Consider the following 14170-nt stretch of genomic DNA (forward strand, 5'->3'; position numbering starts at 1 on the left):
ATGACATTGAAGAGGTAGGCGCACTGGTACAGAGGACAGTGTCACACAAGGAGAAAATCAAAAACGTAAAGGAAAATATTAAAAACAGAAAATGTATAAAAGCTGTGTGAGAATTAGGCAATAATTAAATGTTAGAGAGAAATAAATGTTACCTGTGTCTGTCTGTGGTTTTCCAGGTAGTGCTGAATGTTGAGTGCATGCTCTGAGGAGGACATGACGGTGCCGTTCTGCTGGTTGACGGCTGATGCGCCCACCACAGGCTCACTGCGGCTCCACTGGAAGCAGCAGGAACCTTGAGGAGGACTCTGATCCAGAGAAGTGCCCGTCTCACTCAGGCCCGAAGACCCAGAGACCGCCAGCATGTCACCCCCTGCTGGACTGGAAGAAAAGTGCTGGTCAAACATACAGCTGCTGTGAGTAGCTGCCTGTCCACATGCCAGGCCCCCCTGCTGAGTGTGGTTCAGTCCGGTGGCACTCCTCGGCCAAAGGCCTGCGTGTGAGAATGTTTGGCTTTCTGAAGTTTGGCTGTGACACGCTGGCATCGACTCATGTCCGTTCTGCATGGTGCCAGCATGAGGCAGCTTCTGCTGCTGGCTCTGCGGCCACTGCTGAACCTGGTGGTTCTGCATTTCAAAAGGGGAACTTCCCTGCAGACAAGCTGTGGCAAAGGGAATGGGAATATTAGGTGCAGCAGAGGAACTTAAGTCATTGCAAGGAATCAAGGGTGGCAAAATGTCCATTGTGCCGGGTGCTACATTGTTCGGCTGTTTACCAGAGCCCTGCAGCAGCTGTCCATTTGCTGCCAATGCAGGCGACTGCAAGTTGTTTTGAGGACGCAGCAGAAGTTGGCTGGACTGCCTCTGTCCAGAAATCCCCTGAGGGCAGCCCACGTGGTTGATGGACTGAAAAGGGGCTGAGGTATCACCAGCTGAGGCGTTGGGGACAGTGAGCTCTGGGAGCTCTATTGATGGGCTGAAAATGTCCTGGAGCTGCAGCTGCTGAAGGGGGGGCAGGCTGGTGTCAGCCTGAGGAATCAGGGGACCCTGGTGGGAAAGTTTCTGGGCGCCGTTGAACATCTGACCAGGCTCTAATAAGCTCTGCCCTGTATCCTGCTGGTGAGCATAGAGTCCATTCACTGGAGAGTAAGTATGATCAGGGCTCGGTGTCTGAAACAACTGTGGTTCACAGAGTTGAGTGGCCGAGAACCGGGCAGCCTGAGTGAAGGGGTCCTGCTGATTATTGTTGCCTGCGGTGAGGCAGCTGGGAGGGCTGGCGTTTAGACAATCTTCTCCCTTCTCCTTGAACAAAACAGAATCTATGTAGTCGAATATGTCATTTGTGAGGATGGTGTCCAGATCAGACCTAACGCTGTTCTGCTGATCCTCATCCTGACTTAATCTCTTGAGAGCATTTTCCCACTCAAACAACTCTTCATCGTCAACCTCCAGATTCTGCAACGCCGCACTGAAGTCACCATCTTGAGCCATTTTTCCCAAGTTGTCAATTACAGCCATGACCGACTGCTTGGCCTCATCTTTCACTACAACGGGGTCACCTGTGGTGGCTCCAGCCCCATTTTCCTGCCATGAATCACTGGGAACGCTGACCAGGGCGCGGCTGTCCATGAACACCTGATCCACAGGTAAGGGGGGGTCCACTGTCTGGGTGTAGGCTGCTTCATCCTGTCTCAGGAAGCAGTCCAGCAAAGAGCCGGGGGCCACATCCTTGTTCATCTCATTGTTGCTGAACATTTTATTGAACTGAAACTGTGTGATGTCCACCGTGGGGCCAGTGTTGTAGAGAACGGCCTCTCCTGTGGTGAAGCTGAAGGGAAGCTGCAGCCTCCTCTGACGCAGGTACTCCTCACCCTCAGCGTCCCTGAAAAAAAGACGAGATAAGCACACATTACTTTACGGACAGCAAGACCAGAGTCTTATTACGTTTATTAAGAGACATTTTTCATTTATCTTCTGTCCTGGTTGACAGTAATTTCAGACCCACTGAGAGAGAAGTAATTAAACACTCACACTAAAGCTCTCTGATACGCGATGATAAATTCAGGTCTTCCTCCTTTGTAGATCAGCTTGGCGTTAGACTTCACCCACACCCAGCCACCGGACTTACTCAGGAGCCTGAAAACAGTCAGTCCACTCTCCCCTGTTTTAATCACTGATGATGAAAACAACACACACAATGAGAAGTTAATAATGGAGTCGCAATAAATATCTGCTGTCACAATTCTGAAAGTGAACCTCGCTCTTTTTTTGTGTGTTATGGCTGATTCATAACCACGAACAACCACAACAAAATTTCATAATTTTGTTGTGGTTGTTGTGGGCAGTAGTTGATGTGATATCTCACTCTGGACAAACGTGTGATCTCTGTTTTGGTCAGAAATCTAGTGCCACATTTTCCTTTTTTATTATTTTATTATTTATTATTATTATTATACAATTAACGTTCTGAAATTTTTGACTACCCTTCTAGAGACATCAACTCCAGATGCATAGCATGCACCTGGCTGTCTGTTGTTAGATCACTCTAGCATCTCTTAATGTGCTCTTGCATCTCCAATACCAAATAATCGTAATACCTAAAGTAAAAGTCAAATTTGAAATTGCCAACGTACTGCGGATGTGGTTGTCGGCGCAGTGCATCATATCAGCTGCATGGATGAACTGGTAGCCGGAGCCTTTCATACACAGTTCAGTCTCTGAGTAGCCCAGAATAATCTTCCCCCTGGAGAGAGACCAATAAAAAAAAAAACACATGAAGTTTGTGCAGCTGGAATAATAAATAAATAAAAAGCAAAATGTGCCAATAGTCAATTTGATCGTAATAAAACCTGGAAACTGCCTAATATTGGACGAAGGTGCTTTGAAATTGAGCAGAGCTGGAATCTTCACTTGCACCGTTTATCTAAAATGATCTTTTCTGATCACCTGTTAGGCTGGCAAATATTACCTGCCAGGGAAATAATTCCACCAGACAAAATGAAAACTTAAAAAGGAAGATTGGAAAAAATTTATAGCACCTGCTATCAACGCCCGTGGGTGTGAAGTCCAGCTTGTGCTTGGTTTGAAAAAGGAGCATTTTTGCTCTGATCTCCACAATAGATGGAGGTTGAACAGGCATAGCGATGGTGAACAGTGCCAGCTGAGGTTTGTTACACGCCCTGTTGTCCCTCAAAACACTCTGGCCGTGGAGGTACTTCAGTCGCCCCTGGAACTTCAAAGCCTGGTTCAGGGGCAAAGAATGTGAGGATTCAGCACTGCAAAAACTTAAGCCTAATGCGTAACATTTCATAGGAACTGCATTACATGTTGCTCATTAGATGACTTTGTTAATTCAAGCAAAGGTCATGGCTATTTTTTTTACAACATGAAATATTGTATTGACCAAAAAGCCAGAGGAATTGTCCAGGAGGCAGCGGAAGCGACACACAAAGCTCCTCTCCAGGAAGGAAGAGTTCTCTGGGGGAAGCTGCTCAGGACTGTACATCACTGTAGTACCGCAACTCTGCAAGGCTGACAACACAGACGGAGATAAAACATCACGTCAGATCCATGAACCGCTGATTTATTCTCAACGGATGACTTATTCAGACAGAGGTGTTCAGACAATACTGGACTCTTGAATAAAAAACCTTATTTTTCCATCGTACTCACCATCTCCACCCACGGCCACAGATGGGGGATTTAGGGCAAAGTGAAGCTGCTGTCTGAACATGGATCGGTCGTCAGTATGGATGAGCTCAAACACACTCTGGTGAACCACATCCGACTGTTGGTAGAGGAGGGAACACATCACTCAAATGACAATTCAAGCAATTTATAGACCTGAGGCGTACCCCACTTCAGGCTCCACCGCCCATGAAACTGCTGGTGGTGAAACATAAGCAACATATTTAGCCAAGACCAGCGCAGTAATAGTTTATACTGCAGAAGTGGCACAGGAAGTTTCTATAGACCTTTGACAACTTGTTATCAGTGAGTGACACAATGAATAATAACACTGTAAGTACTTTACGAAGACCAGCAGCTCACCTGATGGAAGCCCAGGTAGTCCTTGACTGTGGGAGAGGCATAGAAGACCAATCCCTCTGACGTGACCACCATCACAAACCCGTTCAACGCCTGCACAGGGAACAGACAGGCAGTCAGCACACAGAGAGGTTTCTCAAAGTAGCTTTAAAGTACATGCATACCTGTCAGGTACATTATGGACACACATACACCAAGTAGGCATACACATATCCAGTACACACAGAACTCATATTGTAGAACAACCTCATTATGACACTTAAGGTTTTAGTCCACTGTGAGAGTGCCAGGCTGCTTTTAAGGTTTCAATTGTTTAGTTTTAAGTATTAATACAGATTAAGTCCCATTCTCTCAAAGTTAAACGTTTTAAATAAAAAACTGCGTGTTATTTTGTATTTTTTAAACTGCTTGTTAGATGCTTTGCAGAAGACAAGTTGTAAATATGATTGTAAATCCTGCTGTTTGTTTATAGTCCACAATAACATCAACAGCTGCTGCTTCTCAAAGGCCCTTTGTGTTATATTATCACTGCCCTTTTGTGATCATTACGCAGAGCATAGTGTGAAAATGTACCTGACAGGTGAGTGTTGATAAACAAGATGTGAGGCATTTGACAAGCACGGGTTTTGTTAGAAACCACAAAGCATGGCCAAGGTTTGGCAACAGGCACCACGGCACGCAATGTCACCTGTCATAACTTCCTCCTAAATAGGTAGACCTGGATTAGCTCTGCACAACATGACCAGAGTACAAATACAAAAGTCTGACTGTGCATTTATGCACCAGTTTGCCTCAGGCTGTTCAGTTATCAATCAGGTTTGAGACGTTTTGTTCTGCATACAGCAGAAACATTCACTGCCCTCGACCTCTGCCAAGCCTGCAGTCTGTGTGTGTGTGTGTGTGTGTGTGTTTGTGTGTGTGTGTGTGGTGTGTGTGTAGTTGTCTAAGTGGAGACAGGTGTGCAGGAGTCCGAGCAGAGCCCCACCAGCTGCATCCTAATCAAGACTTGCCCAGTTCTGCCACTATCACCCTGCCAGGTTGTACTTCTCGCTCAGTCAGTCTGCTCGTCAAACCATTCTAAAAGATATTGTAGATTGTTGACTGTTACCCCCTGCCTAACTTGCTCTTCTCTTTCTGCAGTCCTGTCTGCTCTGCTCCGGCCCCTGTCTCTATCCCCTCATCCCGTCTACCCTCTTTACTCTGCCCTGGACTCTGCTCGGCTCAGCTACTCCCTGCTCTCCACACTGGGCTTGTTCAGCTCAGATTCCCACCCTGCTCAGCTCAGCCCTGGTTTCCCCCTCTGCTATCCCCTCCGTCCTGCTCTTCCTATTGCACAACCCTGCAATAAATATTCTTCTTTCAGCTCCAGTCTCCTCACCTACTTGTGTCTTACATTTGGGTTCTCTAGCCTAACCTTAATCTGTATTTAAAATATATTTACAGTGCATATTGTGGTTGTCTGCGATAAATTTTATAGATGTGTCTAAATGGCATTTTCCCCTCATTCCTGTCTCGTACCTGAAGCAGTAGCTCTCCTTCGGAGAAGCCTGTGGTGTCGTTGTTGTTGCCATTCTGCCCGTTCAGTCCAGGAAACAGACTGTTGCTGCTGTTCTTCATGGTCGCTGCACACAAGGCGACAAAACAAAAGAGGAATCAGCAGAGGTAACATAAACATCATAGAGGTTTTAAGAATTTCAAGAAATGATATGCACTGAATCCCTCAGCCAAATCAACTGTGCCCGGGTATGTGACAAGGATTTAAACTTATGAAAGGGTTAGGTAGTGGCCATCCTTTCCATTAGTTATACTACTTAGTTATACTAGTTATACATCACTAAAACTGAATCACAATTTTATTGTGTTAGAAACCACTTCAAATCCACATTTTAGCCACATTATGTAAAAGACTGCATGGGCAAACAAGACGGGTAAAGTCCACTAAAGTTTCACATTCACCTTTGCTTTCACTTGGTTTAATCATTTGGCTTAGAAATAAACAGTAACACTGATTGTCTTGCTGATTTATTATATGTTCTAATGATAAACCACACCCCCCGGACCTTGGATGGTATGCAGGATGTTTTATAACAAACGGGAATGAGTGTGTGTGTGTGTGTGTAAAGTTTTCATATCTGTTGGAAAAAAATAAAAATAAAAAGATTTTCAGAGAAAAAAAAATTAATATCAAGATATCACATGATGGCAGTATCAAAACTTTGCCTAAAGACATACTACACTGTGTGTGCGTTCTGTAAATATGGGTCACCTTAGAGGCTTATTCATCAATCGCATTTGTGACTGTACTCCAACCTGTCAAGTGATCCTCACTTTCCTGTGACTTAAAGTAACAGAACACCATTAGCATTCATTTGATATGCTGAGTGTCAAAAACATGCCAGCCAGAGAACAAAGCCAGTTTAGACAACCATTTCCAGGTAAGGGATTACGAAAAACTTGGCAACGTCTTTTTTGTTTTTTTTAACATTAGAGAGATGTGTGAGGTGCCTGGGTGTGCACCTTTGGTGCAAACCAAACCTCGAGTGTGGGCAGACATTTAATCACTTTGTTAATACTGCCCATATGAAAATACAGCCTGCACCAAGTACAGCATCTACTGTTTGTCTGGGATTAACCCTGGCATCACCTGTTTGTGCTATATATGAAACACCTCCACCAACCATGTCATGTCATGTTTAGATGCTTCTCAACTTCTAAACTCACAAGAGTTATGCTATTGTTCTGTGTTATCCTCATGTAAACATGAGAAACATTTTGTTTATATATGGTTTAAATGGTTGAACACGCTTGTGCTGTGACTGATGAGCCTGAACACGCTGCAAAAGTAGTATTTGTCATTGTATTGTACTGTATGACAGTTTTTTTTTTTTTGCTTGTATGTGATGATGTAAACTTTTGTTATGCAGACAAGTGGCCACACTGTGGACAAGACTCCTTTGTGGCTCTATAAATAATATGTATGTTAGACCATGAGCGTGCAGATGAAAAAAAAAAAAGCGAAGCCAACTATCTGGCTTGGTTGAGTTTCAATTGTTGGTGCCCTGCCAGAGAACAGGTTTTCTCATTGCTGGAAAACTGATCTGGCAGCCTGCATATCCGCACACACATAACACATACACAGAAATAACACACACAAACACGCTCGGTCTTCTTGCATCTGTCCCTGGGGGGTTTTTGTAAGCAACAGTCGACAAGAGCGCTTCCCTTATCTGGACGGCCACTACAGGAAAATCCCAGGATATGGCCTCTCCCTACCCGTCAGTCCAGTCCAGTCACGCAACTTCTTTAAGGAGGGAAGGGGCCCCTGAACGCTCCCCTCCAACACAGACGCTTCCCACCTCTCAGCTAGAACTCACACAGCGTTTACATAAAAACCCAGACCTGCACAGTCCGACAATCACGCATCCACACCACACAAAGCTGCAGGACTGACACATTATGCAATCCATGCATGTGACTACTATTAACATAAAATGTGAGTTACACGTGCAGCCAGTACAAGCAAGCAACACTGTCATCAAAAACAAACACACAAAAATTAAATTCGTATTGTAAAAATAAACAGATTCGCACACACTCACAGACACGGTTAATTCTTCCTGCTTCAGCCAAACATACCAACAAATGTAGACCATGCTACTTCAAATCAAAGTCTGAATAATCCAACACATCCCTCATGCTGCATTTCTTTCCCTCTAGTCAGTGTTTGCGTGAGTAAGTGGGCCTCTTTGTGGCCGTCTGTTTGTTTTCATTCTAGTTTTCTTCTTCAGTGGTGAACTCTGCGTCGTGTTCCTCCTCCCCATCTTTTTCCATTGCTACCAGATTAACAATTTATTCCACTGTTCCACTGTGCAGAGCTGTTCATATGCACTTACAGTTCTCCAATGCTTCTGCAGCAGAAAGATGTTTAATGCTACTTGGCCAGAGCTTGACCAGAGGCTGGAGAGACATTCCTGTAAGTTAGTGGGAAGCAGCGAAGGAAGAAAACCACAGATTCCCACTAACATCAGACATATACGCCGCCTTTCTGCAGGCTAGCAAGGGGCTGTTTGCATGTAACCAAAATATTGTAGCCAAATAATTTTAACAAGGTCATTGGGTTGACTTGGTTTGACAGCATCTGTGTTTCAACATCAGGCCGGCAGACGAACTACCTATTTTGACACTAAAGCCAGATGTATTCCTCCTTGGGTGTTCTGTTGGAGCTGGATTTACAATTCGACATCGATTTTTATATTTGATGCACCGGTATCTAACACTAGACAGGTCAATGCATTCACTATATCCTGAAACAGCTGTATTACCATTATTTCCCACAATGCATTTGCTTGATAACAAAATGCACATTTGTCCAGAACTACTGAGCTTTAGTTCAGCATGCTTGACTTATACGCTACTCGAAATATGTAGAAAAATTGGAAACCCAAGCAGACCAATCACCTTTGGTGACCTCAGCCAAGCAGACGTGCAGACTGTAGTTTCATAGGTGCATTCAGGTACTCTTATGGCCGGTTATAAAAGGTGAGTCAACTGATGCGATATGAAAATACCTTGCTATCAGTCTGTGATGGGGATATCCCTGTCTAACAGACACTTTTTTGTTCTCCATTTTCCTTATTTATTCAACTGTCAAACTCCTAAAACTGTCCATCCCCCTTCCATGTACTTATACCTTGCACGTCTCACTGTGTTGGACAATGGCTTGTCAAAATCCAAGATGTCCGTATTTGCAAAACGGTCTATACACCCCTAGATAGTTTGCAAAACGGTCTATACACCCCTAGATAGTAGTAGAGGCAAGAAGAGATTCTTTAGTGTTGGTTTGAACCGTTGCCATACCATATTTAAAAGTAATCATACATGCTTATACAAAATGTTTTACTGCCAACCTAAAAGCTTCTTCCAATATGTTCAAATTCTTTTTCAAGCAATGGTGTAATCTGATACCAAGAGAGGCCCCATTTCAGCAAAAAAAAAAAAAAAAAAAACATAAAAAAACTATAGTTTCCTGTTTCAGAAAACAGGCCATTATAGGATTGGTGAAATGGAGAGCATGTGATTCACTCCAGGCAAACATCCCTGTCACTCACTGCGGTAGCCTTTAAAGGATTTTATGTCTTTTCATCACGGGGTAATTAAGTGAAATCCTAAGAACTATGATGGGCCGGAGCTTTTCTACACACAATCTAGTCTGACTATCCAGGAAGACAGGTTAAAGTACAGGAAAATACATATAAAGTAGTGGGGGTAAAATGTGAAGCACTGAATAGTGAAAATAAAACACACATGACTGACTAAAGTCGTGTATTTTGGACAGTTTCAACATGTTGGATGTTTATAGAAACAAACAAATAATAAAACTGTAACTAAACCCAAAACCCCAAATCTTAAAATGTTGTAAGTTGAATTAAAACAACCTATGCAAACAGTATCTACTTTAAAATATCAGCATACGCTCTGAAACGAAGAGGAGAAAAAGGAAATGCTGTCACGAGTTGGATGCCTGCCATGTTCAGAGAGAGTATAAAGCATGCCAGCAATGCATAGGGGAATATTATCTTGATTTGAAAACATTTAGGTCCTGTTGATCCTGTACAGAGATCTCTGTTCTCACGCAGATGTGCAGGACAGGGCAGTGCTTGAAGCAAATAATGACCAATGAGCTGGGTGACTCAGCCCATAGGTTCATCCTCCCATCAAGTCTTTTGATTAATGTCCCTGTTTATTTTCCATGACTTTAGAGTAAGGAAACAGCCTTAAGTTTTTGGGTGATCAGACAAGAGTGTCATGTAGACATTTCAAGGAAAAGAAGAAAGGTGCAGCCTTGGATGAAAAGCAGAGGTTTGCAGAACCAGCCCAAGGCTTATTATGGAGGTTACTATTAATAACAACGATAGCAGAGCAAATCGTGAGATTTCAAAGTACAAAACTGGGGAGTATATGTTAAAATTTCAAGTCACAAAATCCGATTTTTGTACAGACTCCTTTTTTAATTACAACATGTGTTGTTCCAGTGGTACCAGGAGTTTTCTTCTTTGATTTTTACTTTCATCAGCTGCTGTTAATTGTTGCTGTGAACACATGTACATTTTTTTTTAGGGAGTAGAAGGAGGGTTTGTCATCACACCTTGTTTACAGCCCCAAAAAGACTTGACCCTGCAGGTTTGAAAAGGACTGTGTGTTGAAGTACAAAACCCAAGAGCAGACCTTGATAATCCCAAATCAAAATAAACAGTGATTATAAGCTATTGAAGACACAACATCTGTTTTGGTGGTGGTGGCGGTGGAGCTGGGGGCATCCGTTTTAAAAACACACCCAGCTATTTTTGGCTGTCTCTTTTTATCTACTGAAAAGTTATGGCATCACTTTCGAACTGGGCACAGACACAGATGAAAAAAAAGACCAACAACAACAACAACAAGAACAATAAAGGAAAATTGATGTTGCTGTTTTAGGCATGCCTCGCATATCATAATGCTAAAATGATTCGTATCACTCAGCGGTCAGTTGAAGCTCTAACAAGGCAGGAATCATGTAAGGTTTGAGTTTGAGCCAGAAATACCAACTCTGCCTCCTACACGATGTCTAACTTTAGCCCCGGCAAATCAGATAGTGAGTTCTTGGATGTTGTAGCTGTTGGTAGATGGAAATGATTATAAATGCTTGAAGTCTGGAAATATATGCAAATTATAATCAACACTAAAAGCCAATTTACTGTCCTGAATAACAATCACTGTTTATATTTTCAAATTCCTTCCGAACTCCGAAAGATTTGAATCATAGTCCTTAAATAAATGTAATAATACATCTTCTGTGTCTGATCCCCCAACCAAACTCTGAGAGGGACGACAGCTGATTTTGGTTCGGCACATAAACAAACAAAAGCATTTTTGGAAGACTCTAAATGTCACAGAGAGTCTTGGTGGGCGAGCTCAACTCCGGCCAACAGAGAACAAGAAAAAAGTTTGGGTATGAAGGGAGATGCAGCGCTGTGGTTTGAAGCTGGAGAGACTAAGAGCAAACCTTCCAGAAAATGGAAATTGGAAAAAATGAAAACATGATTAAATCTGTCTCCCAGCGGTTGCTTGCATTCTCACGATATACTGAAAGGGGAGTCATGAATCAAGAGCCAACAGGCTGACTGCTGTCACCCCAGTAAGATGTCTTTTTTTTTTTTTTGACAGGTGTATTTTTCTGAGTTTTGACGGGCACATATAAGTAAAACACATCTTTCAACAACAACAAAAAAAATCTTCATAATGAGCCCAGCAGGATACAATAACAAACAAGACTGGGCTTCCCCATACTGATATTTAAATGTTGTTCTTACCTCTTTATTCCTTCTGTATCATGTGTGCGGGGTTGTGAATACATGGTTCAGATATCCCAAATACCAAATTATATTAAATTATAACACATAATATGGTGTTACCACATCAACTATGATTGCTAACAGGCCCTGGATGTTTTCAATGAACTTGGAAAGCCAGTCCACATTTTTCTCAAATTTCTAACAGCGTCACACAAATATGTCAGCAGCAAGGAGCCACAAGCCTTACAAAATATCCAGCACTGCCTCATAAAGTCACGCTATGAGGCGAACAGTCCAGCGTTGCTCAGAGAGATCAGCCATTTCGAGGGAACCGTAAATGGCTTGTATCAAGTCTGGAAATCTTAGCCCCTAACACTGCTTATGTTTGTTCTTTTCTCTAAAGCCTTTTCTTTTACCTAACGGTTTATGAGATCTCTATCTTAAATTCTAGGCATGTCCCCACGTGAACACCCATCCCAGGCATATGTTTTGACTGGGATAACCCCTGAGAGTCGACCTTGGTGATCTCGTTTAGATAGACAGCAAAGGCTGTGTTTTGGGAATCCATCATCTGATTAAACGTTTCATCTTATCCATCTTGATGTAATTAAAATTTGAGCTAAGTCTGAATTATTTAACTCTACAGAGTTTCATGCAAGGTGGAAGTTAAGAGCTTATTAATACTGCACAGCTGTTCCCATGTGTTTGTGTGTAAATGTGTTTTTACTTTTAGCTACTGCTTAAAGTATGGATGGGCCCCATGTCTTTAAACACATCAGAACTTTGCATATGCGTAACAACTCCCCACTGCTGGCTTTTCTCATAAGGGCATCAATTAGGCAAGGACTCGGGCCAACATGTCTGTAACACTGTGTATGTTGTTCTAACACAAACATTAGCAATGCTTATGTCAAAGCCGGAGCAGAGGCTTCTTCACCTACACTTCTTTAATGTGAGAACATGTGTTTGATTCAAAGTAAAAGGGCAGTGTACAGTCACCGATATGTTTACACTGCACCTCCCGTTAAATAACAATTCAAATTCACTCTATTATCACTCTATTATGGAACAAATGCTATATCAAAATCCGTGTCATGTGACACGTATCCATGTGTGGCCATTTCACTGTCTCTCAAGATCTCACCCTTTGGATGAATTTAGGTTTCCTTAAATGGATGTCTGTAACGAGTAGCTCTAGCAGTTTGTGGACAAAATGTCATTCAATCTTTCATTAATTATTTCTACGGCAGCCTTAATAATTCTACACCGACAGATGGACAAATCAAGCGCTGAAAAACAAAGACACAGGTGTGAAACATAAAACCAGGACCCTCAGTTACCCTTACGCTGATTTACACAGGACTACTAACCTCAAATGACCTTCGTGTTTGATGATAATGATAATGTGCTGTCTGTGATGAGAGCAGCTGTAACAAGATCAGAACAATCCTGCAAAAAGCCTCATTTGAACGAACTCTGATCCAGCGTCTGAGAATTCAACACCTCGGTTGGGATACAGTGATGGTGCAAAACAAAACGCTGAGAAACATGACGCTGCAATCTGATATCCCACCTAATAATGAACAACAGGCTTATTTTGGCCCCCACTGCATGCTTATTAAACAGCCGAGTCATCAGTACAGATCAGATCCCTTTTAGAAGGGGCTTTTCAAAACACTGAGTTGGCATAAAGTGTCATGGCACACAAGAGGAGAGCTGGCATGGCTGACACTTTGCATGGCTGACACTTTGCATAGTGTTATGGATGTATCATATGTCACATCCACTCATGTCAGTGCCAACAGGTAAAGGCGTTTGTGCGCCCTAATCCCACTCGCATACACAAGACAGGCATTTAACCTGCGTTGGACCTGTTCACATGGGACGACTATCGCTGGTTAATCTCTGATTATTACTGTTAGCACAGACTCCAGTCTGCAGCGTTAGCTGCAATTTACTGCTAAACCATAGAATTATGCACCATTACATTACATAATTACCAGTTAGGTTTCCTTTCTCCTGTTCTTTTGCTCACCCACACATGCAGACTTTCCCTTTTTCTCTCTCTGTTTCTTTCTTCAAAGAGTCAACGTTTAAAATTACTTCAAAACGTTATTATCACTTAATTAAGTTTCCATTCTTAACGAGGAACCCTGGTCACCACAGCCAGACAGTGTCTGACCCATTTTTGTGCCAGTTCAGGAGGAGTGAAAAGAAAAAAAGGCCGGCTGAGGCGTGTTGACCCTGATTTGACCCACATCACCGTGTTACTCTGAATAGGATATCAGCGATCAGAGGCGACCTTCACATAGAGATCAATCATAATGTGATTAAAGCTGTCGTCCAGTGATTCGGTATTACATTTCCATAAGGTCAGTGGGTTCACAAGAGACAGACTAAAGAAAGAATGGTAAAAATTTAAACAGCAGAGGTTGAGGTATCCTGACTATTTAAAAAAAAAAAAAACACTGGTTCTTACAATTCTTCTACATAATGCAGTCTGACTCCATCTTCTTAGTTAGTAACTCAAATGTTTGTTAATACCGAGATTATGTTTTTAGACTTGACAAACCCGATGTTATATTGGAGACATGCATCAACCTTGTCTCATCCGTTGTTTTGCTATTGCTGACATGCTCCCTAGACTACAACTTCCTGCTGTTCCAGCTAACCGTCCGCTAACAACTTTTGTGACTGTCTCTCATACACCAATGAATCTTGAAGTGGAGGGAGCGTCTTCAGCCAAGAACTCATTGGCTCTGGTCCCAAGCACTGAAACATAAATATTATTAAAAA

At 42.6% G+C, this 14170-nt stretch overlaps 1 protein-coding gene across 2 annotated transcripts in view; it reads right to left on the bottom strand.

Moving 5' to 3' along the window:
- The window catches only part of LOC121194053 (aryl hydrocarbon receptor-like), a 28098-nt gene that overhangs the window by 3345 nt on the left and 10583 nt on the right, over positions 1 to 14170 (bottom strand). For both annotated transcript variants that reach the window (XM_041056605.1, XM_041056604.1), the window contains exons 3-10: positions 5562 to 5665; positions 4047 to 4136; positions 3669 to 3783; positions 3400 to 3527; positions 3035 to 3237; positions 2630 to 2739; positions 2028 to 2169; positions 153 to 1878 (exon numbers count right to left, since the gene is read on the bottom strand). In XM_041056605.1, coding sequence (XP_040912539.1) covers positions 153 to 1878; positions 2028 to 2169; positions 2630 to 2739; positions 3035 to 3237; positions 3400 to 3527; positions 3669 to 3783; positions 4047 to 4136; positions 5562 to 5665 — 2618 coding nt within the window. The remainder of the gene's footprint in view (positions 1 to 152; positions 1879 to 2027; positions 2170 to 2629; positions 2740 to 3034; positions 3238 to 3399; positions 3528 to 3668; positions 3784 to 4046; positions 4137 to 5561; positions 5666 to 14170) is intronic.

Source organism: Toxotes jaculatrix, chromosome 15 (genome assembly GCF_017976425.1).
Source record: "Toxotes jaculatrix isolate fToxJac2 chromosome 15, fToxJac2.pri, whole genome shotgun sequence".
Taxonomy (NCBI): domain Eukaryota; kingdom Metazoa; phylum Chordata; class Actinopteri; family Toxotidae; genus Toxotes; species Toxotes jaculatrix.